This window comes from Capra hircus, chromosome 8, assembly GCF_001704415.2.
Source record: "Capra hircus breed San Clemente chromosome 8, ASM170441v1, whole genome shotgun sequence".
Taxonomy (NCBI): Eukaryota; Metazoa; Chordata; class Mammalia; order Artiodactyla; family Bovidae; genus Capra; species Capra hircus.
The window spans coordinates 23,389,601-23,414,865 of record NC_030815.1 but is presented as its reverse complement, the minus strand read 5'-3'; the positions used below and the strand labels follow the sequence as shown (position 1 = coordinate 23,414,865).

Here is a 25,265-nt window from a genome sequence, read left to right as displayed (position 1 = left end):
ATTTTAAAATTTTTAATTCAAAAATTATGACTATAAGTTTACATTTTAAAAATTATTCTTAATTTATGCCAGTTAATATATTTTCACCATAAAATGCACTTATTACTTTGTGATGCTGATGGATATGAAGAGGGACCTATTGCCATTGTCTCTCATTTTAAATGGTCCTTTCTTTTTCCTGCTTTGCCCCTTCCCACCAATAAGCACATCAAATGAATAAAAAGCCCATTCCATTTTTTAATGTCATTTCCAACCAAGAAATATGGAGAAAAATGTGTCGGTGGTATTGTACCCAACTCACGAGTGAAAAAGCTTAGATTCCAAAAGGTCAACTTTCCCTGTGAAGTAGCTGAAGAATCAGAGAAGAATCATATTTTTATGTTTAATGTCCCAACAAGAATAAATATTTGGTGCTTCTTATGTGTCTGCCCAATGCTGTTTACTCTCTACTTTTAATTGGCACATACTAAGTGAGGCGTGAATACCATTTCCAAAGCACTGACTATAGAACATTAAGGTTGGTGAGGGAAAATTTTTTTTTCTTCCTCCAGAGTTGATATTTAATATATGCCATTTCTTTTGTTTATTTTACTAGGACCCAGTTGTCGCAAATGCTGCCTATAAATCTCTGTCACACTTTGGTGCGGGGGACCACACAATCCTTCATCTGCCTGAAGAGGTAGGCCTTTCTGCTTCCTCACTGCTGTCTCTCTTCTCCTGTGTGTATAGCTTTATTTTTATCCCTCTATGGAAGAGATTCTTACCTGTAACTCAAGATATATTGTCCTTAAAAGATAAGAATTTATATTCACTATTTGCTTTATCTGTTATAGATTGTAGAGGTCTTAGACTTCACAGATAGTGAATTTCAATCTCTTTGAAGCAAATGGAAGACACGTATGGAGCAAAATGTAGTCTCCATAAGGTGACCGGTTGTATGACTGTATCCCTGTGCCCAGAGCAGATCTGTGTCACTCTAGGAACCACTTTACCCAAACCCAGACTACACAGAGTATGGTTTTCTATAACCTGGGCACCCAAAGATCTTTATTTGTGATGGAGACGTGAGATGCATTGTGAAAACAATCTGCTATTTATTTATTTTGAAATGATAGTCCTGGAGAACTGGATGAAGAAGGTATCACTCTCTTTTAAGTGTTAACACATTATATGACATTATCTCAGTTTTTAGACTAAAAACAACCAACCTTTTCTAACATCTATCTAATATAACCAGCTTTCAATTCTCAGGTAATATTAAGGAGTAAAGTGTATGGTTTCACGTTTAGTGTTACTGCTAATTCAAAAACATATAATGTTTATTTTATTTTCTAAGGTGTTTTTTTTTTTTTTGGTGTAGACCATTTTTAAAGTCTTTATTGAATTTTTTACAATATTTCTTCTGTTTTATGTTTTGTCCTAACTCCCCGGTTCAGTTCAGTTCAGTTGCTCAGTCTTGTCTGACTCTTTGCAACTCCATGGACTGCAGCATGCCAGGCCTCCCTGTCCATCACCAACTCCAGGAGTCCTCCCAAACCTATGTCCATTGAGTCGATGATGTCATCCAACCATCTCATCCTCTGTTGTCCCCTTCTCCTCCTGCCCTCAATCTTTCCCAGCATCCGGGTCTTTTCAAATGAGTCAGCTCTTCACATCAGGTGGCTAAAGTATTGGAGTTTCAGCTGCACCATCAGTCCTACCAATGAACACCCAGGACTGATCTCCTTTAGGATGGACTGGTTGGATCTCCTTGCAGTCCAAGGGACTCTCAAGAGTCCTCTCCAACACCACAGTTCAAAAGCATCAGTTCTTCGGCACTCAGCTTTCTTCACAGTCCAACTCTCACATCCATACATGACCACTGGAAAAACTATAGCCTTGACTAGATGGACCTTAGTCAGCAAAGTAATGTCTCTGCTTTTGAATATACTATCTAGGTTGGTCATAACTTTCCTTCCAAGGAGTAAGCATCTTTTAATTCCATGGCTGCAGTCACCATCTGCAGTGATTTTGGAGCCCAGAAAAATAAAGTCAGCTACTGTTTCCACCGTTTCCCCATCTATTTGCCATGAAGTGATGGGACCAGATGCCATGGTCTTCGTTTTCTGAATGTTGAGCCAAATTTAAGCCAACTTTTTCACTCTCCTCTTTCACTTTCATCAAGAAGCTTTTTAGTTCTTCTTCACTTTCTGCCATAAGGGTGGTATCATCTGCATATCTGAGGTTATTGATATTTCTCCTGGCAATCTTGATTCCAGCTTGTGCTTCTTCCAGCCCAGCATTTCTCATGATGTACTCTGCATATAAGTTAAATTAGCAGGCTGACAATATACAGCCTTGATGTACTCCTTTTCCTATTTGGAATCAGTCTGTTGTTCCATGTACAGTTCGAACTGTTGCTTCCTGACGTGCATATAGGTTTCTCAAGAGGCAGATCAGGTGGTCTGGTATTCCCATGTCTTTCAGAATTGTCCACAGTTTATTGTGATCCACACAGTCAAAGGCTTTGGCATAGTCAATAAAGCAGAAGTAGATATTTTTCTGGAACTCTCTTGCTTTTTTGATGATTCAGCAGATGTTGGCAATTTGACCTCCCCAACCAGGGATCAAACCCCTAACCCCTGCACTGAAAGTCAAAGCTTAACCACTGGAGCACCAGAGAGGTCCCTACAAATGTTTACTGAATGCCATTAGAGAGTGAAGAAGACATTGTGTTAGAAGAAGTTATGTGTAACATGACCCAAAATCCATTCTAGGGGTGAAATGGCAAGAAATTTTGTTATGAATTTCTTGGGATCCTCAAGCATTTTAAAATGGGTTGATTTTTTCTTCTGGATTGACTTTATTCAACGATTAGATGCCAGTAGGAACCAGGCAAGTTTCTGTTTATTGAATTGAATTGAAGGGACTGATGATAGACTCTTGTAAAACCAAATCCATCAGAAGGCAGGATTTCCCGTGTTATTGAGAACTCAAAGACAGATCGGGCAGCTTGTCATGCAGTTATCACAAACAGGAAGTCTTAAGAAAAGATTTGTTCTTTGACTCATAAAATTTAAAAAGATGGAATTTCAGACTGCACTATGGTGATCAGCAATATCCATAGCTTCTTAAAAAAAAAAAAAGACAAAGGAAAAAGTCACATGTATATTTGATTTACAGACTCTTACCAATAGGTTAGCTACAGTTTCTAGAAAGCTACTTTTTTGTTATCATTATTTTAAATAAGCATGTTCTAACTTAGATCACAGCATAATGATTGCCTTATTTTTAGCTATTATTACTGAACTATTCCAGCTGGCATAATAGCCTTTATTAAATAACTGCCATATATTCTTCACTATTTAGTCTCCACCTCTTTAAATGTTGATATGTTTATATTTTATTCTGTGGTGGTTTAGTTGCTAAGTCATGTTCAACTATTCCGTGACCCCCAGGACTGTAGCCTGCCAGGCTCCTCTGTCCATGGGATTTCCCAGACAAGAATACTGGAGTGGGTTGCCATTCCCTTCTCCAGGGGATCTTCCCGACCCAGAGATCGAGCCCATGTCTCCTCCACTGTAGGCAGATTCTTTACTTCTGAGCCACCAGGGAAGCCCTGTATTTTATCTTACTTGAGGGTTGTGTTCAGTTTCTGATTATGTTTGTTAGAGTTAATACTCAGTTAAGTGCTATACTCAGTCAAATATTACTTTCTTAACTTCACTCCTATATCCTCAGATCCTTGAATAACCATAAATAGCTCTTTATATCTTCCAATGTAAAGAGTAGTGATGTAGAGTTGGGTTTATATATATGCTTGGGTTTTCACCCAACAGAGCCTGAAGGTCTGTAAAGGAAATCTCTAAGACTTATTTTTAGCCTTGCTTTTTCAACATTTTTTTTATGCCCTAACTCCCTTCTGGGATATGACTCACTTCTACAGGTATCTGGTTCTCTGGTGGTAGTTTGGTGGTTAAGTCACTTAGTCATGTCCAGCTCTTTGTGACCCCATGGACTGTAACCCACCAGGCTCCTCTGTCCATGGGATTTCCCAGGCAAGAATACTGGAGTGGGTTGCCATTTCCTTCTCCCGGGGATCTTTCTGACCCAAGAGTCGAACCTGGTCTCCTGCATTGTAGGTAGATTCTTTACTGACAGAGCCTCCAGGGAATCGTTCTCTCAAATGGGATTAAGATGAGAGGACTTAGTGGTTTAACAGAGTCTACCTCCCTCCAGCCCCCAGCTTCTGATATAGAGAACCTTCCTCCACATGAAGAAATCATTACTTCCAAGGCCACACACCATGCATTCTTCTTCTTTTTATCCATTACTGATTTTCAGTTTGGTTGTTTGAAGGACTAAAAGCCCCCAAATGGGCAATATGTTCATATTCCAAACAAGTCCCCAAAGGATGCAACCTAGTCAGCTCCCGCCTCTGTGTTGTGGATGATGGCAGTAATGTGGAACTGTGACTCCCTTTCTCTGAAAGTGTACTTTCAACTGTTTCAGAAGTCTCTCCAGGTAGGGACTTTTCTAGTTGTAAGATCTAAGATTCCTTCGTATTATCAAAGTTCACTCACTCTGCACCACGGGCAATTGGCTTACTCACAAAACTGAAGGCTACTTGTATACCTTTCCAGTGAAAGTGTGTCCACAGTCTCTTTTTCTGTTTGTGGAAACTTGTGAGATAATCTGTTAGCAAAACATTCTGTGAATTTCAAGTAGAAAAAAAATTTTTTAAAGATACAGTGGGGACTTCCATGGTAGTCCAGTGGTAATGAGTCCACCTTGCAATGTAGGAGAAACTAAGATCCCACATGCCACCGAGCAACTTAAGCCCGTGTGCCACAACTAGAAAGTCTGTGAACCACAGTGAAAGATCCCGCATGTGACAATGCAGATTCCCAGTGCCGCAACTAAGACCCAGTGCAGCCAACTAAATAAATATTTTTAAAAAATAAAACAAAGTAGATACAATGGATAATTGGGCTTCCCTGGTGGCTCGGTAAAGAATCTACCTGCAGTGAAGGAGACCTGGGTTCGATCCCTGGTTTGGGAAGGTTTGGAGAAGGTAAGGGCTACCCACTCCAGTATTCTGGCCTGGAGAATTCCATAGATTGTATAGTCCATGGGGTTGCAAAGAGTCAGACACAACTGAGTGACTTTCACTTTCACAGTGGATAATATCCACATGGTTACTTTCGTGGATTATAATTCAACTACTTTTCTAAGTATACCTTTCTTTAAATTTACTATAGAAAGATTTCTTGTTCATTGCTTCATCCACCAAACTGTGAAACTTGTTGAGAGAAAGCTAACGGGCTGGTAAATCAAAAGCCATTAAAGGAGTGGCAGGCATCAGCAGGAAGGTGTAGGGTTAAATGAAACAGTACATGTGCGGTAAGATGGAAAATGTCTCTGGAGAGCAGAACTGAATAAGACACCATGTGAGCTAGGGATTTGAATACCAGATTCATTAACTCATCTTTCTTGTCACTGATGTATTATTAGGAACTTCTGTGGATTGTTGTTGATAGACACTTAACAGTTGCATTGCTTTAATAATTATTTATTGGACAAACATATACTAAGTGCTAGGCTGTCTTATGAGCTGGGAATGTTGAATGAATCCATGTGTTTATTCATTTGTAACAATATTGTTAATCGTTTGAAATATGCTAATCTAAAGTTGGTTAAAAAATTCAATGGGGCTTCTTTGAGGACTTATTTCAATATTAAATAGAATGATTTTTTCCCCATTTAGTTTGTATTTCTTAATCTTTTAGCTGTTTATCCTTCTCTTTCACCTTCTTTAGTGCCCCCTCACACCCCACAAATGAAACAAAATGAAAAAACAAACCCCCCAAAAAAACTATCGAGAATTGTGTTTCTGGTAAAACAGTCAATAATGGATAAACATTTCAGTTGATTCTTCTGTGACTTGGGTTCATTAAAAAATATTTGGCTGTTTAAAAATTGAGCTTTTTATTATAAAGCTCTTAAGATAGATTGTGTTGTTGATTTCTGGAGTTAATTTTAGAAGTGAGTAATATAAAAGGATTCATTATGCACCCTGGGTTGGTATTAATGTGGTGTAACCTGTTCGGCTTTGATTTAAGTGAATGTCATTGCATTCATCAGAAGCTGTTTCTTTTTGTAAATGAATTTATGCAGATACTTGACATGTTCCAAATAAAATTCTCTGCTTATCTACAAACTCCTGGATTTTTGTAGGTTGTACACACAGAAGAATGGCTGAAAGGTTATCTGGTTCAGAACGTGTAGTGAAGCATTTTGTAGGATAAGCTTTTCAATATTCAACTTAAAGCAGATTTTAAAAGTGATTTATCATTTTATATTTGGCTCTCCCTTTAAATTTCTTCAACAAAGCTTAGCTGTAATTGGAAGGGCATAGTTGGTGTCTGTATGTGCGTGCATGTGTGTGTGTCTGTGTGTGTGTGTATGTTCTAAAAAGACCTCCCCCCTTTTTTTTCCCCTGGATGTTTGAGTAGCTAATATGATACAGTTACCAACATTTTATCATTTTAACAAGTATTCTTTCGTAAGTCTTCCCTCGATTTTCTCTAGTTGTACTCACGTTGATCCTATTCCATTGTTGCATACAAGTCAAGGGAAAAGACAGAGGAGCCTGGTGGGCCGCAGTCCATGGGGCCGCTAAGAGTCAGACACGGCTGAGCGACTTCACTTTCACTTTTCACTTTCCTGCATTGGAGAAGGAAATGGCAACCCACTCCAGTGTTCTTGCCTGGAGAATCCCAGGGACGGGGGAGCCTCATGGGCTGCAGTCCATGGGGTCGCACAGAGTTGGACACGACTGAAGTGACTTAGCAGCAGCAGCAGCAGCAGCAGCATAGGGAAGCTGGAACAAATGCTTGAAGAAAAGGGAGTGGAGGAGGAGGGATGTGTAATGAAGCCAAGGTCTAACAATAAGTGCTAATCTGTTCAGGAGAATCAGCTCACCTTTGAAGAAACATAATTGAAGGAGTAATCATACCATTATAAGTAGGCAGAGTATTTCTGTACTTAAATGACAGTACATTTCTAATTTCTTTGTTAAAATATATGCATATGCAAGATATAGACAAATGTTGTTAAATTAAATCATTTATATATATTTTATATATATATATCTAAATAAACAGAAACAGGTTGAACAGAAACTGGATAAGCTAAAATGTGTGCAAGAAAGATCATATTCTTTGAGATGAAGTAATTCTGGAATTAAGAGTGTTTGGTTATCTGGCGTAGCCCATACGCCAGTTCAGGTCCATGTGAAGGGTGTGGCAGCTTCTGCTTCTGTTTCCTATGCTTCCGCTTATGTGGCTACCTCCTCAGCTGCTCCCTCCTCCTGGTCACACTCTCTCCCCTTTCCTCTCTTTCTCACAGCCTTCCGTCCTTTCTTTCTAAACAACTTTGAAAAGTGAAAGTGTTAGTCACTCAGTCGTGTCCAGCTCTTTGTGACCCCATGGACTGTAGGTCGTCAGGCTCCTCTGTTCATGGAATTCTCCAGGCAAGAATACTGGAATGGGTTACTGTTCCCTTCCCCAGGGATCTTCCCCACCCAGGGATCGAACCCAAGTCTTCTACACTGGCAGGTGGATTCTTTACCATCTGAGCCACCATCTTTATTGAGATATAATTTGTATCCCATACGGTTCACTCATTTAAGGCATACAATCCTAGTGGTTTTACTGTGTTCAAAGAATTGTTCATGTAATCACCGAGCTACCACAATCTAATTTTAGAACATTCTATTAGCCACCAATTCCATTACCCTTCCCCCCTCTCCCCAGCACTAAGCAACCATTAGTATGCTTTCTGTCTCTAAAAATTTACCTGGCCTGAACTTTTCCTATAATGAAATCATATAATATCTGGCTTTAGTGGCTGGCTTTGTTCACTTAGCATAAGTTCATGAGTAACACATACCTGCATTTAATACCCATTTATGACTGAATAATGCTCCATTGTATAGGTATGCCATATTTTGTTTATGTGCTCATGGACATTTGAGTTGCTTCCATTTTTTTTGGCTATTACCACTAATGTATTCACATTCATGATCATTGATGGGCAAGTTTTGTGTGATCGTTTATTTTTACTTCTTTTGGTCATATACCTAAGAGTAGGATTGTTGGGCAGTCCTCCTGGGTAAGTCTGCTTTTAACTTTCTGAGAAACTGTCAAACTATTTTCCATAGGGGCTGTGCCATTTTATGTTCCTATGAACCGTGTATAAGGGTTCTGATTTCTCCACAACTGCACCATCCCTCTGAGTTTCCATCTTAGCTTAAGGGTTCAGTGCTGCCTTCCACCTCCCAGAGTCCCCTGTCTCTGTGAACATGACGTGCTGCAGAGTTCCGCAGTGCTGTGGTGCTCTGGGGGCTTCCCAGCTGGCACTGGTGGTAAAGAACCCACCTGCCAGTGCAGGAGACATAAGAGACACGAGTTCAACCTCTGGTCAGGAAAATCCCTGGGAGGAGGGCATGGCAACCCACTCTGATAGTCTTGCCCGGAGAATCCCATGGGCAGAGGAGCCTGGGGGGCAACAGTCCATGGGGTCACACAGAGTCAGACATGACTGAAGTGACTAGGCATGCACACACTGATGCCCTGGTGTGGTAACCAGTGTTATTCATAGAGTCTCCAGCTGTAAGCATTAATGTCTGTTTCCCCCTGTATGCTCTTCAAATACTTTTTTCAATTTGTACTATGATGTGTAAAAAGTCAGGAAGCAAGGTAAACGGACCCAGAACCAGCTCCTTTGGGGGAACTTTTTAGGCAGCTAGGAATAGTTAAAATCTCTAGGATAGAGGATATCTCTGGCAGTCCAGTGGTTAAGAATCCTCCCTTCTGCAGAGAATGTGGGTTCTATTCCTGGTCAGGGAACTAAGATCCCACATGCCACATGTATGGCAAAAAAAAAAAAAAAATCTCTAGGATACCTCTTGATGCTACTAATGTGGCAAATTCCAAGTCTACAAGCAGACCAGAGATACTCAGAAAACCCTCCTTGTCAGAACCAAAGGGTTTGCAATGTGCCACGGTTTCTCTGGTGTACACTGATAGCAGCAAATGCGGGCATGCCCTCCACAGAGCATACATCATTGTTATCTCTGTAATTACGGCTGGCTCAGTCCTCTGAGAGTTAGGTCCTCAAAATTGAATCAGAATTAAATCTTGTCTTGGAAAGTAGTCGATAGTCAGGTTGCTTTCAATCCTTCACTAGCAAAAAAGAACACTAGTTATGGTTGAAAGGCTTCATCAGAGTTGAGGTTGTTATACTTGAGAAACATTTTATCTCTGTTTTCTTTTATCCCCTTGCAAGTTTCCTGACTCAGTGCAGTTCCTAAATGGAACAGTGCTTTGGGGACCTATGAAGAAGGCAGTCTGCAGGAATTGTTAATTATTTCTAAAAATAACTCTGGGAGACACACTAATGGTAATGACTGGGTTCTGGCACTTTATGGTTATAGCAACCACTTTTATATATTTTGATTTCCTCCCCTAATGCTTAATTATCTCCATGGGCATGACAATGGTGTGTCATTGAAAGTATTAAAAATGTAATTAATTGCTTGACAGTTATATCTTGTGGAAATTACAATAGTGGTAATCTTTCTACCTTTTTAATTTTTGGTTCAAACAAACCTGACTAATCACAAATCTTCAAATGGCAAATTAGACACAATAAAGTTGAGCTACCAATTACAGATTTAGTGTTTTTATATTCTCTTGCAACAAACTGTAGAGTCAAACAATAAGTCAACTAAAGCATTCTGTGTCTTCCTGATCTCTATTATATATCCTACTAGAAGATTTTAAGCATTATCATAGAAATATAGCCAAAATCACCCGATTTAAAAAAAAATGTATTTAGACAAGGCAAATATCTAATTATAAATGATAGAAGTTTGATATACTGAATGTGTTTGCATTTGATTGTCTGATGGTGTAAAATTTTTATTAGTTTTCTCTAGTAATCATTGCTTATGCTGGTTTATGATGATTTTCTTACTATATTACCATTAGTTCTTTACATCGATCTGGGAGTGTATCTAATAAGATGATTAGAATTTACCATTTAGTTAATTTGAAAATGAATAGATTTTTGAAGATAAATTTTAATGATCTTTTGACATTGTAGAGCAATGAGTCTCAATGAACTTTGAAAAGGGAAAGTAAAAGGTTTTAGTATCACCTTCTCTCTCATTTCAGGTAAGACCAGAAATCCAAACTCCTGATGACCTAGATGAAGATGAAGATGAGGAGGGTGATGAAAAAGAGGTGGATCTTTCCATTCCGGGCTCTTGCTATCTCAAACTTTTGTCACTCACAGATCCTTCAGTTTTACCAGGTGGGAAAACTGGTAAAAAAAAAAACAAAAAACTTTTGTCCTATTTGGTGGGACAAAAGCTAGCATTTTTTTGTGTGTGTGCTTTTTTCCCCTACTTGTCTGATTAATTGTGCTATTTTGTGATGTATGCATAGTCTAGCTTACTTTAGTCTTAAATACTTATTTTCTATCTGTGTCCTATAGGGACTCCCTGAGATAGTATGGTGTTCCAAACACACTGAAAAATGTTAGACTTAAAATTAAACTGGATAACTAGTTTAAACAATCATTTTCACTGGAAAATTTAAATTTATTTTAAAAGTTAAATTTATTCTACAAGACAGATTTGCAGTGTGACTCTTAAGTTACTGAGTCAAATGGTTCTTTAGGTTATTTATAAACTGAATGAAAAGATCATTAGAATCTTCAGGAATTTCCTGGGTAGTTTCATCACATTTCCTGGCAGTTCAGTGGTTAAGACTCAACCTTCTAATGCAGGGGCTGTGGGTTCGATCCCTGGTCAGGGAACTAAGATCTCATATGCTTTTAGGGTTCCCTGGTGGCTCAGATGGTGAAGAATCTGCCTGCAATGTGGGAGACCTGGGTTCAATCCCCGGGTTGGGAAGATCCTCTGGAGAAGGGAATGGCTATCCACTCTAGTAATATTCTTGCCTGGAGAATTCTGTGGACAGAGGAGCCTGGTAGGCTACAGTCCAAGAGGTTGCAAAGAATCGAACATGACTGAATGACTTTCACTTCACTTCATCATTAGAAATATATTCTTCCTTTAGAATTACTCTAAAGAAATGGTGGTATCAATATTTGAGAACTATCCATTAATGCTCTTTAAAAATAGATTAAGTTATATGGTCGTTTAGTTTTGATATAAAGTGTATAGGACCTTGACTCTTAAATAATTATTCTAATTATATCCAATTATTCCAATTCAATATTAGCCAACATTTTTACAAGCATGCATTTATTACCCTTTTCAGTCTGAAATCTATCCTGAATATTCATGGATGTAAAAATTAAGTTCAGTAAACTCACAAAATGTCATCTTTGTCTTCTCACTAATGATCATGGTCTTCTCACTTCATAATCTCACTAGCCTATAATAGAGATTTTTTGGTGGTTTAAAAAAATAATTAATTAATTTGACTGCATCAGGTCTTTAGTTGTGGCATGTGAACTCTCAGTTGCAACATGTGGGATCTAGTTCCCTAAACAGGAATCGAACCCAGGTGCCCTCATTGGGAGCACTGAGTCTTAGCCACAGGACCACCAGGGAAGTCCCATGTTAGACGTGTTTATCCTTGGTTTCATCCTACATGGAGATCCCTGAGGAATTCAGCCAAATACATTTAGTATTTATTGCTAGAGCATGCTTCTGTCCCTAAGTCCTGCCTCCTTTCATTAGAGAAAGCCAAACAGTACACCTTAGACAGAGTTCATCTCTTCTTTCCCTCTTATGTCCAGTGCAAGCCTTAGAGACTTGCCATTTTCTTTCTCCAGTTCATCCCCACTTTGTACCTCAAGGCTCCTCAGAGTCTAGGACCTCCCAAATCCCCTGTGGTTAATAGTGGGTCCAAAGAGGAAAAACGCCTCCAGTTATCCAAAGTTCCGCCTATATCCCCAGATAACCGAAGAGTTCAAAGTCCTCTTGGGCTTTTAAAATGACATTGTTCCCTCTTAAATGGACCCTTACTCTAGTCTCGTGGTATTAGAAACAAGAGAAGGGGTGAGATGTGTGTGGCCGAGGTATACTGTTGTTTCTGTCCACTCAGTATGTGCAGAACTGTGATGGCCGTTAACTGGTTCTTCTGCATGTTTGTACTTGATATTTACTAGTATCTGTCCCTAAGGAAGAAGGGGAGGAGTTGAGGTTAACTGTATCTATTTGAGAAAATTCAATATAAGAGTCAGTCAGGTGAATGATCTAGAGGCTGACTGTCTGGCAGACCATGTCACCACGAGCAAAATTCTTCATTTTTTTTTTGCCTCTTATTCCCTGTGATTGTACGAACCAGGAAAAGGCACTGCCTTAGAGATGTACAACCTAAGAAGTACAGGGTGGACGATATATTTTAAGTTTCTAGGTACAGCAGGCAGAAGCCTGAATTGCAGTGAATGTAAAGTAACGCTGGCCCTTTTCTTCTCTTATTCCTGTCAAGTGAGTGCAAAAGCAGTTGCAAAGTAAATCCAGTGATTTGAATTATTTTAAATAGGGATGTTACTGCTGCTGCTGCTGCTAAGTCACTTCAGTCATGTCCAACTCTGTGCGACCTCATAGACAGCAGCCCACCAGGCTTCGCTGTCCCTGGGATTCTCCAGGCAAGAACACTGGAGTGTGTTGCCATTTCCTTCTCCAGTGCATGAAAGTGAAAAGTGAAAGTGAAGTCGCTCAGTCATGTCTAACTCTTAGCGACCTCATGAACTGCAGCCTACCAAGCTCCTCCATCCATGGGATTTTCCAGGCAAGAGTGCTGGAGTGGGGTGCCATTGCCTTCTCTGTATGCTGTAAAATATTTTTTAATTTTGAAATAAGTTTAGACTTATCAGAAGTTGCAAAATTAGAAAGTACTTTTACCCAGCTATTCCCATTGATAACATCTCACATAACTTTAGTTCATTATTAATACCAGGGAATTCACTTTCATACTGTTAATTAAACTATAGACCTACTTGGATTTCATCAAATTTTTTTACAGTATATAAGTTTTGAGAACTAGCCTTTTAAGAAAGCTCATATAACATCTAAGACCCATCCAAGTAGTTATCTGTATCAATTTGTTCTTTTTTATTGCTAAGTAATATTCCATTTTGAGATGTACCCATGTAGCATTAGCAGTAAAGAACCCACCTACAAATGCAGGAATTGTCAGAGACACAGGTTCGATCCCTGGGTCAGGAAGATCCCCTGGAGGAGGGCACAGTGACCCACTCCAGTGTTCTTGCCTGGAGAATCCCTTGGACGGTGGAGTCTGGCAGGCTATAGTCCACGGGGTCACAGAGAGTCAAACACGACTGAACCAACTTAGCACACACATGAAATGTACCATAGTTTGTCTATGGCCTCATCTGTTGGAAGACATTTGTTTTATATCTAACACTCTGTGTCCTACAGATTTTCAGCTCTTTTCAAATCCTCACTTGATCATCTGGAAGGAAGAGACTAGGGCAAGGTTCAAAGACCATGGGGAAAATTCCTAGCTGCTAGCTTTTTCAAGGGCTGGGACAGATGGTACTGTACATATCAGTTGCATCCCTGGTATTTTACTTTCATTTAAACTGCTCTCAGGCCTGGAATTATTTGAGAGTCCTTAGTTCTCTGAAGTGCCTGACAAATAGACAAATTTTCATTCCTGGGTTGGTCTATGTGGAGATGTATCCTTATCTCTTGACATATATTATCTTTTACCAGATTGGATGCCTTCTGTCCTCACAAGCACCTAATTCTTAGGTACATTCTGAAAAGTCTAGACTCCCCCCTGGCTTGAAGTCATTCATGTGGTCGTGTATATAGGACTTGGGATATGTGACGTGCCAATGCATATTACCCACATTTTTCATTCAGAGGACATATTGGTCAGGGTCTTCGCAGGAAATTCAGAGGGAATACTCAAGAGTTTAATAAAGGACTGCTTAAACATGTGCTGTCAAGGTTAAAGAAAATTCACAAGCAATAGTGGATCATCCCAGAATGGCAAATGTCTCTCAGCTGGAAGAGGAAAAGGAAGGTAATAGTTACGAGAGTAAGAGAGAGCTTCTGTGTCATAAATAGGGTTGCCTAAGGGGAGTCAGACAGAGAAGGGAATGGCACCCCACTCCAGTACTCTTGCCTGGAAAATCCCATGGACGGAGGAGCCTGGTAGTCTGCAGTCCATGGGGTCGCTAAGAGTTGGACACGACTGAGCGACTTCACTTTCACTTTTCACTTTCATGTATTGGAGAAGGAAATGGCAACCCACTCCAGTGTTCTTGCCTGGAGAATCCCAGGGACAGCGGAGCCTGGTGGGCTGCCGTCTATGGGGTCGCACAGAGTCGGACATGACTGAAGCGACTTAACAGCAGCATCAGCAGCAGCAAGGGGAGTCAGGACCTTCAAAAGAGGGATACAGGCATCCTGGGGCAGTCCTGCAGGAGGATGTCTAGGGAGTAACATGCCCTCACCTCTGTTCTCAGCCTCTGATCTCCTACCAGTATCTCCCATTGAGTGAAGCCAGCTGAAAGCCAGAGGACAAAAGAGCCTGGTGATGCTATTGTGAAAGGTTATTCTTCCAGGACACAGAGCAGGGTTGGGAGGGTGGATCTGGAAGGCAAAATGGAGAGCTTACTACATAGGTATTCTCTGGACTTTGAATGCAGAAGCTTAGTTGTGCCTAGAGAGGTTCCATATAAGAATGACAGAACTGGGTATGTAATCCATGTTCCGGTGAGAATTTGCTGCCTTTAATTTAACTGTGGTCATTTAAAGGGGACATTTAGACCTGTTCAGAATGGAATTCTAGTTCAGGTAGGTGGACTCTTGCTTTTTCTTCCTATAGGAAGAGGCACATGCAGTGCTTTCCTGTTTTGTTTCCCTTGTGATTTGTTTAGCTTTATTTTTTTTGTTGCTGTTTTTGTTCTGCATTGGGCAACCTCTAGTGGTCCTTGGGAAAATAACACTTGAATATAAACCTATAGTGTTAATCAAGTATTTTGCTTGAATATCCTGTCGTCTTCTGATCCTGGATCACTATATTCCCTTATAATAAGTAAAGATGTCAAGCAATAAGGATCTTGGGCTTAATTAGAAGGAACACAAATAAATAATGAATTAGTTTTTAAAAATAAGTGTGCTGATATTACTACGGAATGAAGGACAGTCATAAAAGGCTCTTTCTAAACGATAAGCAAGAGGCAGTCACGTGGCAGTCAAGGGTTAGTGTGTTCCAGGTAGAAGGAGCAGCAAGCGCAGTGGCCTTGTCTTAGGTATGAGCTTTGTGTTAGTGAGGAATGGAGTAAAGCCCACGTGAAAACGTGCCTTTAACATAGCTAGGCAGGTGGTAGAGACGTAGTCAGAAGGAGAGTTGGGCCTGGGTCATAGAAAGCCTTGATCATTTCTAGAAGCTTTGATGTTATTCTGTGTACAGTGAGGAAACACCAGATGGTGTCAGAGATGGAAGTGCCATAAAATTCTAGCTTCTGAGTAGAGGATGGTTTGGAGGAGGAGTCATGAGGAGAACAAATCAAGACACTAGTTTTTAAATTCATCCAAATGAGAAAAAGAGAAGATAATGACCGGGCAAGTAGCAGTAAAAATGGAAAGGGGTGGATTTGAGATATATTTTTAAAGATAGATCTAAAAGGACTTGCTAATGAATTACGTATAAACACTATGAAAAAGAGGAATTAAGAATGACCAAGCTTTTAAACTTGCATAACTGAGTGCCATGTTCTGGTTTTAGGAAGACTAAGAATGGAATGAGACTCAAGACTTGTTCTTTTACTTCGTGAAATTTTATCTAAAATATAGCTAAGTTGTTGTTTTTGTCGGTATGTGTATATGGCTCAAGAATGAATGTTTCTCTTCTAGCATACGATATTTACTTTTGATCTCCTTTTATTTCTTTCAGCTTTGGAGGAATTTTTTACATCACTTGTGAAGCAAGAAATGGTGAATATGCCCCGTGGGGTGTATCACTCTGCATTGAAAGGAGGTGCCCGCTTAGATCAAGGAAAGACTGTAGCAGGAATCCCCAATTTTATGTTGAAAATGTACGAAACAAACAAGCAGCCAGGTTTGAAACCTGGCCTTGCGGGTAAGCATGATACATCAATGTTTAGGTTTTTAATGTACTGATTTAAGCTTCTTTTCCAAGTAGGATGTGATTGGGCGTGGAAAGGCATTGCTGCTGCTGCTCACATCTAGACACACTGGATAAATTACAAACATGAATCACGTGTTAAAGCCATTTAGAGAACTGCAGAAGCAAAGACATAAATAAAAGCAGAGAAGAGGTAGACTGAAATTACAGAATAGGGGGAACATGTTAGATGTTTTAGATTGTTCCCTGCCCCACCCACCAGCCCCCACCTCATAGGGGATGTTCACCGGTTTTGGTTGCAGACTGGAACTGGGAATTAGCTCAGGCAGAGGCCTGTTGGAGGATAGAAAAACCAGTAAAGCTTTTAGTGGTGTCAAGGGACTAGGGTGATGTGGTGATTAATTGTATGTATCATCTTAATTGGGCTAAATGATGCTCAGATAAATGATAAATATGATTTCTGAGTGTGTCTGTACGTGAGTCCAGAAGAGGTTAGCATTTGAGTCAGCAGACGGAGTAAAGATCACCCTGAGCAGTGTGGCTCAGCAACATCCAAACCATTGGAGACCTGAATAGAACAAAAAGATAGAGGAAGGGTGAAGCTGGGAGATCCATCTTCTCCTGCCTTTGGACGGTGGTGCTCCAGGTTCTTGGGCTTCCTGACTCAGACTGAATTACACCACTGGCTTTCCTGGTTCTCTCGTTTGCAGACAGAAGATTGTGGGACCTCTCAGCCTCCAAATTCTTGTGAATCAATTGCCATAAAAAAAAAAATCTCTACTTGCTTATCTACATATCTATATCTATACATATCTTGTTAGTTCTGGTTTTCTGAAGATTCTAACTAATATAAGTGACAAACTGGAGATTTTCCTCTTGAGATATTTGGTGAGTTTTGAGTTTGCACTGAAAGTTGGAGAACTAGGCTGATGCTTCTGAAAGGCAGTGGTCTCCAGTCTTACGGTGCTTGGGAAACAAAGACTGACTAGGAGAATGGGCCTGAAAGCCAAGTGCACAAATAGTGAATTGATACTGGAGATCTACAGGTCTTTCACCTGGTTGCCTTTGCTCATTTTGGCCTCAGTTAGAGGCTGAAATTCAGGCTTGACCTTAGCAAGAGAGTGATACAGGAGGCAGAGAAACCAACAGAGATCCTGACATTTTTGTGGTAACCTCAGTGACAAAACTGAGCTGGAGGGACTTCAAGCACACAGCATGTTTCTCCCTCAAGGTATCTGTCAAATTTTGAAGCTTTGTGGGATGGGAATTTAAAAGGTAACCTGAAAACTTCTGAGGACAGATGTAAATCTCTGAATCTCCCATAATCTTCCCATACTGAAGAGTCAAAGACCCATCAGGCTGTCAGTTGAAAATCTTGGAGAAGGTGCGCCCTAGAAACAGGGTTGAACCAGAGGCAGACTGAGATTTACCAAAGCTATCATCAAGCCTGGCTCAGTTAAATCCCCAATTCAGCTGAGATGGTCAGTCCTTCACTCTGCCTAACAAAGGAGAAACCCCTCTCAGATAAAAAAATAGCATCATTTAGAATTTCTGTGGTTCTTTCATTACTATCCAGTATACAGGGAAAAGGTTCTAGGCATTTGAAAAAGGAAGAAGCTAGAAAGGAAGGGAATATTTCATGGAGATAAAGCAGTCAGTATATCAGGAAGGCATCACAAGTCTAATCAGTGTACACAAAATAGCAGAGTTCAAACGACATGACAAAAAATTAGAACTAACTAAATAGACAAATCCACAATACTAGGAGGAAACTCTAAAACATCTTCTGCAATGACTTGATGAATAAGCAGACAAAAAATCAAGTGCACAAAATATATGAACAATACTGTGAACAAATTTTACTTAAGTGATGCATGGAACATTGTATCTTATAGTGATATAATCTGTATGCTTTTAAACTGCACATTGGGTTATTTGTCTTCTTGTTGATTTTTAAGATGTCTTTATATACACTGGTAAAGGTTCTTTACCTGGAGGAGGAAATGGCAACCCACTCCAGTATTCTTGCCTGGAAAATCCCCATGGACAGAAGAGCCTGAGGGGCTGTATAGTTCATGGCGTTGCCAAGAGTCGGACACGACTGAAGCGACTTAATACACACACACAAACTGTACATTGGCTACTCATCAGAATGATCCTATGGCAGATCATAAACTTCAACAAATTTCAAAATATTCAAGTCGTTGAGTCTGTCCTCGGATAGCAATGGCATTAATCTAAAACTGATAAAAAGATAACCAGCCTGGAAATTCCAGTAGCCTGGAAATTGAATAATATAGATCATCCATGGACCAAAGGAAAAATCAAAATGGAAATCAGAAAATATTTTGAACTGAATGATAATGGAAATAAGCCAAATTACAACTTGTGGGATGCAACTGAAACAGTGTTAGTGGGAAATTCATCCCTTTAAAATATGAAATACTGAAAAAAAAAGAAAACCAATGATAATTAAAGCTTCTATTTCAAGAAAAATGGAAAATAATGGTGAATTAAACTTAACTTATAAAGGAAAGAATAATAAATATAAGAATAAAAATCAATGAAAATAGAAAACATATAAAATAAATAAAATCAGCAAAGCCAAAAGTTGACTCTTGGGAAAGTTTAAAAGAATTGATAAAACCATTGTAAGTCTGGACAGAAAAATAGAGAAATATAGATTACCTATACTAGGAACAACAAAGGAGACAGCACTTCAGACCCCACAGCATTAAAAAAAAAATATTATGAAGAACTTTTAAACAATGAATTTCACAGTTTAGATGAGATATAGAAGTTCATCAAAATATAAAACTTTGCAGAACTGACAGAAAGCAGACTAGACTATATGAATAGTTTGAAATTGGGTATTAGTATTAAAGAAATTGAGTCTGTAAGAACCTTCCCACAAAGAAACCCTAGGTGCAGATGCTTCTTTGGTGAATTGTTCAAAAAAATTAAGAAAGAAATAACAGGGATCTTTAGAAACTCTAATATAGGAGGAAAAAAAGAACCCTCTAGATGAGGTCAGCATAACCTTAATACTGAATATCAGAAGGGAGTATTAAAAGCCACTCTTTTCCATGAACATAGTTGTGAAAATCTCCCCAAAATATGTTAGAAAATGGAATTCATTAGTACACACAAAGGAAAATAAATAATAATTAGTGGGGTTAATTTAATGTTTGAAAATCAATATAATTTATTACATTAATAGCAAAAAGGCAGTATAATCTTTAGATGACCTCAATAGATGTAGAAAAAGCCTTTGAAAAACTTAGCTCCTATTCATGTTACATAAAAGACTCTCATTAAGCTCTGAATAGAACTTCTTTTATTCTGATAAAGAACATCTACAATGCCATCTTTGTACTTAATGCTGAAATAATGAAACTTTCACTCCTTGAGACTGGGGGAAAAGATATGGATGCTTGTTGTTACCGCTATTATTCAGTATTGTAATGGAAGCCATAGCTAATGTAATGAGCCAAGGAAAAGAAATGAAAGTCATACAGATTAGAAAGGAGAAGATAAAGTAGTCATTATTTGTTGATGACATGATTGTGTACAGAGAAAACCCAAAATAATCTGCAGACTAATTAGGATTAATAAATGAATTAAGATTACTGTGTACAAAGATCATATAAAAATGAATTGTATATTTGTATATACGTAACAAAAATGAAACTTAAAAATTGTATCATTTATACCGGTACCAAAAACCATCAAGTACCCAGAATAAATTTAATAAGAATTGTGTAAAATCCTTATACCGTATGCTATAAAATATTTTGGAGAAAAGTTAAAGAAATTTGAATAAATTGAGTTATATAAAGTGTTTATGGACCAGAAGACACCATGCTGTAAAAATGTCAGCTCTCTCCAAGCTAATATGTTGTTTCAACCCAGCCCAATCCACATCCCAGTAGGTTTTTGGAAATTGACAGGCTGATTCTAAAATTTGTATGGAATTCCAAAATACCAATAATGGCCAAGGTAAGCTTGGAGAACAAAAACAAAATAGAAGGATATACATTACGAGATATCCAGACCTGTTATGAAACCACGATAATTGACAGTATAATATTGGTGCAAAGACAGGCCAACTGACTAGTGGAAGAATATGGAGTGTACAGAAACAGACCTACATATACAAGGTCACTAGATTTGTTACAAGAGTAATACTGTGTTGCTGTAGAGAAAAGGGATGATCTTTTTGAAAAATACCAAATTATATTAAAATCATGAACATGTAATAATGAACGTATACCATTAAGAGAGTGAAAAGGCAAGGCACAGAATACAGGTATTTTTATTTATTTTTTATTTTATTTTATTTATTTTTTTTTTTATTTTTTTTACAGGTATTTTTAGAACATGTATCTGATAAAGAACTTGTATCTAGAATATGTAAACTATTTTTGAAAATCAATAAGAAAAAGACAATTGAAAAACAGGGAAAAGAATTGAGTTTACCCTTCAAAAAGAGGGTATACACAGTATATTAACACATATATATGGAATTTAGAAAGATGGTAATGATGACCCGATATTCGAAACAGCAAAAGAGACACAGATGTAAAGAACAGACTTTTGGACTCTGTGGGAGAAGACGAGGATGGGATGATCTGAGAGAATAGCACTGAAACATGTATATTACCATATGTGATGTAGATTGCCAGTCCAGGTTTGAGGCATGAGACAGGGTGCTCAGGGCCGGTGCACTGGGATGACCGTGAGGGATGGGATGGGGAGGGAGGTGGGAGGGGGTTTCAGGATGGGGAACACATGTACACCCATGGCTGATTCATGTCAATGTATGGCAAAACCCACTGCAATATTGTAAAGTAATTAGCCTCCAATTAAAAATTTTTTTAAAATGGGAAAAAAAAAGAGGGTATACAAATGTCTGATGAACATATGATTAGATGATCAACTTCATTAATCATCTGAGAAATGCAAATTAAAACCACAGTAAGATACCACAGCAGACCTAACACTGTGGCTAAGATGAAAAAAAAATGGAAAATACAAAGTATTGATAAACATGCGGAGTAAACAGAACTGCTGCCGGGAATGTAGGTTAGTAGAACCACTTGGGACAGTTTATACTGAATAAATGAATACTCTGTTACCTACCTATTTCATTCTTAGGAATAAGCCCAAATAAAGTCACCAAAAGACATAATAAGCCCTAAACTTATTTTTGGAGAAGGCAATGGCACCCCACTCCAGTGTTCTTGCCTAGAGAATCTCAGGGATGGGGGACCCTCGTGGGCTGCTGTCTAAGGAAATGGCAACCCACTCCAGTACCCTTGCCTGGAGAATCCCATGGAGGGAGGAGCCTGGTAGGTTACAGTCCATGGAGTCACAGAGAATCAGACACGACTGAGCGACTTCACTTTCTCACTTTCCTTAAACTTATTTTAGTTGCTGAGCTTCCCCGATAGCTCAGCTGGTAAAGAATCCACCTGCAATGCAGGAGACCCCCATTCGATTCCTGGGTTGGAAAGATCCGCAATAGAAGGGATCAGTTCAGTTCAGTCGCTCAGTTGTATCTGACTCTTTGCGACCCCATGAATTGTAGCATGCCAGGCCTCCCTGTCCATCACCAACTCCCGGAGTTCACTCAGACTCACGTCCATCGAGTCAGTGATGCCATCCAGCCATCTCATCCTGTCGTCCCCTTCTCCTCCTGTCCCCAATCCCTCCCAGCATCAGTCTTTTCCAATGCTAGAAGCTATCTAAATGCCTATTGACAGTAAAATTGTGGTATGTGCGCATCATGGAGTGTTATTCAGTAATGACAATGCATATACTACAACTGCCAATAACAATATGAATGATTCTCACAATGATTATGTTAAGTGAAAGAAGTCAGATACAAAAGTGTACAGCCTGATTCCAGCTGTGTAAAGTACCACTCCATGGACTATAACCTGCCAGGCTCCTCCCTCCATGGGAATCTCCAGGCAAGGGTACTGGAGTGGGTTGCCATTTCCTTCTCCAAAGGTTGCTAGAAAGTTGTTATCTTTGGGCTGGGGGTGGACGTGATTGGAATGAGACATGAGGAAGGGCTTCTAAGATGTTAACAATTTTTTGCTTCTTGATCTGAGTGCTGATTACACTTTTGTTCAGTTTGTAAAAATCCATTGAGCGGTATGTTTATGTGCACTCTTCTCTATTATACTTCAGGAAGAGATACTTTTAAAGGTAATTTTTTTCTGTTTTAGTACCTTAGTCCTTGAATATGTCTTCTCATTGGCCCAGAATCACCCAGATAAGGTCCAAGATTACCCTAACTCATACTCTAGTGTTTGGCTGCCTGCTTTTGCTTTTTAACTGACATGGGGTCAGCTAATGCTAGAAGTTCAGTTTAGTTAAGCAGAGTAGGAAGGATTGGGAGAAGGGTAACAGATAGAGGAGGGGACGAAAAAGGGAGAGTGAATGTATGTGAGTATAGGTATGATGGAAAACTAGTCCACTTACGGGTGTAAGCTAAAGGAACCCATATTATCAGGAGTTCACAAAGACTTGCATGCATAAGCATTTCTCTTTATTTGAGATTTATTTTTTAAGGAAAGTTAATAGACTCTCTAGAAGTAACAGTTAACAAAATTTAAAATAAATATGATTTGAAATTTTCTCATTTATTTACAAATGAATAACACTCCTCTGTAGTTTCAAGATGCTAACTGCTTATAACTCTTTCTGTTTTTCCTTTCCTGTACCAACAGTTAAAAAAAAAAATAATTTGCTTAGCATATTCTTTTAATTTCTAAGTGTCTCTATCCAGATTGAATATTGACTGCTGAGAACCTAGTTAATGAAGTTTTTCCATAAGTAGTGTTTTTATATTTCTGTTTTTTAAGGTGGCATGTTATTTTGTTACGATATTTCAATGTATCAGAGTAAAGATGGCAAGCCATTGAATCGACTGATGGCCAGTAGGGGGCGAAGCTTCAAGCAGACCTCACTTGCTCTAGTGCATGAGGTAGGTGCCTCTCCGTTCTCCGAAACAGGGCTTCTTGTTGTATATGCTTTGGGGTTTCCCGCCTTTGGTTTATGGTGATGAAATTTAGTGCGTGTTTGGAAATACTTGTTCTATTATTCATCATGAAAGTGGCTTTTAAAGACAACCAAAATAGTTTATCCAACTGTAGTATTTTGATGTACTTCTCAAACCGGCATGTTGCCCTTAGGGCTCAGCCTGTTAGAAAGTGGTATCTAGGAAAGTATCTAGTTTGGTTTATTTATCAATATTTAATTGCCTTTGTTCAGAATAAATACCAATTTAATATTTCAAGAAATAATCTATTTCTTAATTGTAATCCTTTGGAAGTATGTATTTATATCTTGTGAATATTGGAAATTAACAGTAAATAATTGTGTTGGAGGAGGGGAAATCCTTTGATTTTATTATTTATTTATGTTTCTTTTATGCTACTCTTAAAATAAAGTTATGTGATGCCATTAGGTGTTGCTTTAAATCTGATCATTACAGATTGTGTAATACCAGAGGAAAGAAGGAAGTTGGAAAGCACTCAGGAGATCTGTGGAGGTTTTTTTGTTTTTTAAAATTTTATGACAGTTACTCATTCAGGTGATATATAGATTAAACTGTATGAATGAATAACAAAACAAAATATCACAACCAAGAGGTTTATTTCATATAATTTAGATATGTTATATAACAGATATAAATGAAAATGTATGAATTGGGAAAATTTTAAAAGATTTGAGATAATGATAGTGCTTCTACAATATGTTTGCATTAAATCTTATTTTCATGCATAGTTTATAAATATTGGTATCACTTACTTGATTTGATAATATTCTGTGCCTTACCAGTTGCCACCATTTAGCATTTAGCCAGATTTTTGTTTGTTTGTTTGTTTGGCCACACCACGTAGCACGCGGGATCTTCCTGCCCTGCAGTAGAAGTATGGAATCTGAACCCCTGGACCACGAGGGAAGTCCCAGCATAGCCAGATTTTTAAAGACCCACCTATGCTACCCATATTAGTTTCATGTATTTGGTTAGAATTGAAATTATGTAAATCTTTGTTTAATACCATGTCTTTAACTAACAAAGGAAGGAAGGTCTGGAGAGAGTAGTGTTTCTCTGGGAAGAAGAAAGGTTTAATTTCGTAAGCGAAGGAAAACAATAGGTAATGTCTAGATTTGTTCTCCCTGTTATCTTGTTCGTTGTTATGGAGAAGAAAGAGATTTGGTACTTTTTTGGCTTTCAAGCTGTGTACTTAACGTGGATAACCAACATGTTAACTATTAAGGGAAGCCTGAATTTAAAAGATGCTTACTCCTTGGAAGAAAAGTTATGACCAACCTAGACAGCATATTCAAAAGCAGAGACGTTACTTTGCCGACTAAGGTCCGTCTAGTCAAGGCTCTGGTTTTTCCAGTGGTCATGTATGGATGTGAGAGTTGGACTGGGAAGAAGGCTGAGCGCCGAAGAATTGATGGTTTTGAACTGTGGTGTTGGAGAAGACTCTTGAGAGTCCCTTGGACTGCAAGGAGATCCAACCAGTCCATACTAAAGGACATCAGCCCTGGTGTTCTTTGGAAGGACTGATGCTAAAGCTGAAACTCCAGTACTTTGGCCACCTCATGCGAAGAGTTGACTCATTGGAAAAGACTCTGATGCTGGGAGGGATTGGGAGCAGGAGGAGAAGGGGATGACAGAGGATGAGATGGCTGGATGGCATCACGGACTCGATGGACGTGAGTATGAGTGAACTCCGGGAGTTGGTGATGGACAGAGAGGCCTGGTGTGCTGCAATTCATGGGGTCGCAAAGAGTCGGACACGACTGAGCGACTGAACTGAACTAAACTGATCATAACAGATGGAGAAGGGAATGGCTTCCCATTCCAGTATTCTCGCCTGGAAAATCCCATGGACAGAGGAGCCTGGCGGGCTACAGTCCTTGCAATCGCAAAGAATCAAACACAACTGAGTGACTAACACTTTCCCTTTCATCGCAACAGAAACAAGGAAAAGTGTTAATGTAGGGGTGGCAGAAGACATCGGATAAATTAAGCAAATGGCACCAGAACTTGTGAGGTGTACCTTAGATGTGGACAGAGGAAATATT

The 25,265-nt window shown here is 39.0% G+C and overlaps 1 protein-coding gene across 3 annotated transcripts in view; it reads left to right on the top strand.

The window, feature by feature from the left end:
* Positions 1 to 25,265, top strand: part of FOCAD (focadhesin) — a 298,794-nt gene that overhangs the window by 182,661 nt on the left and 90,868 nt on the right. For all 3 annotated transcript variants that reach the window (XM_018051909.1, XM_018051910.1, XM_018051911.1), the window contains 4 exons: positions 596 to 679; positions 10,221 to 10,359; positions 15,957 to 16,142; positions 23,024 to 23,145. In XM_018051909.1, the coding sequence (XP_017907398.1) occupies positions 596 to 679; positions 10,221 to 10,359; positions 15,957 to 16,142; positions 23,024 to 23,145 (531 nt within the window). The remainder of the gene's footprint in view (positions 1 to 595; positions 680 to 10,220; positions 10,360 to 15,956; positions 16,143 to 23,023; positions 23,146 to 25,265) is intronic.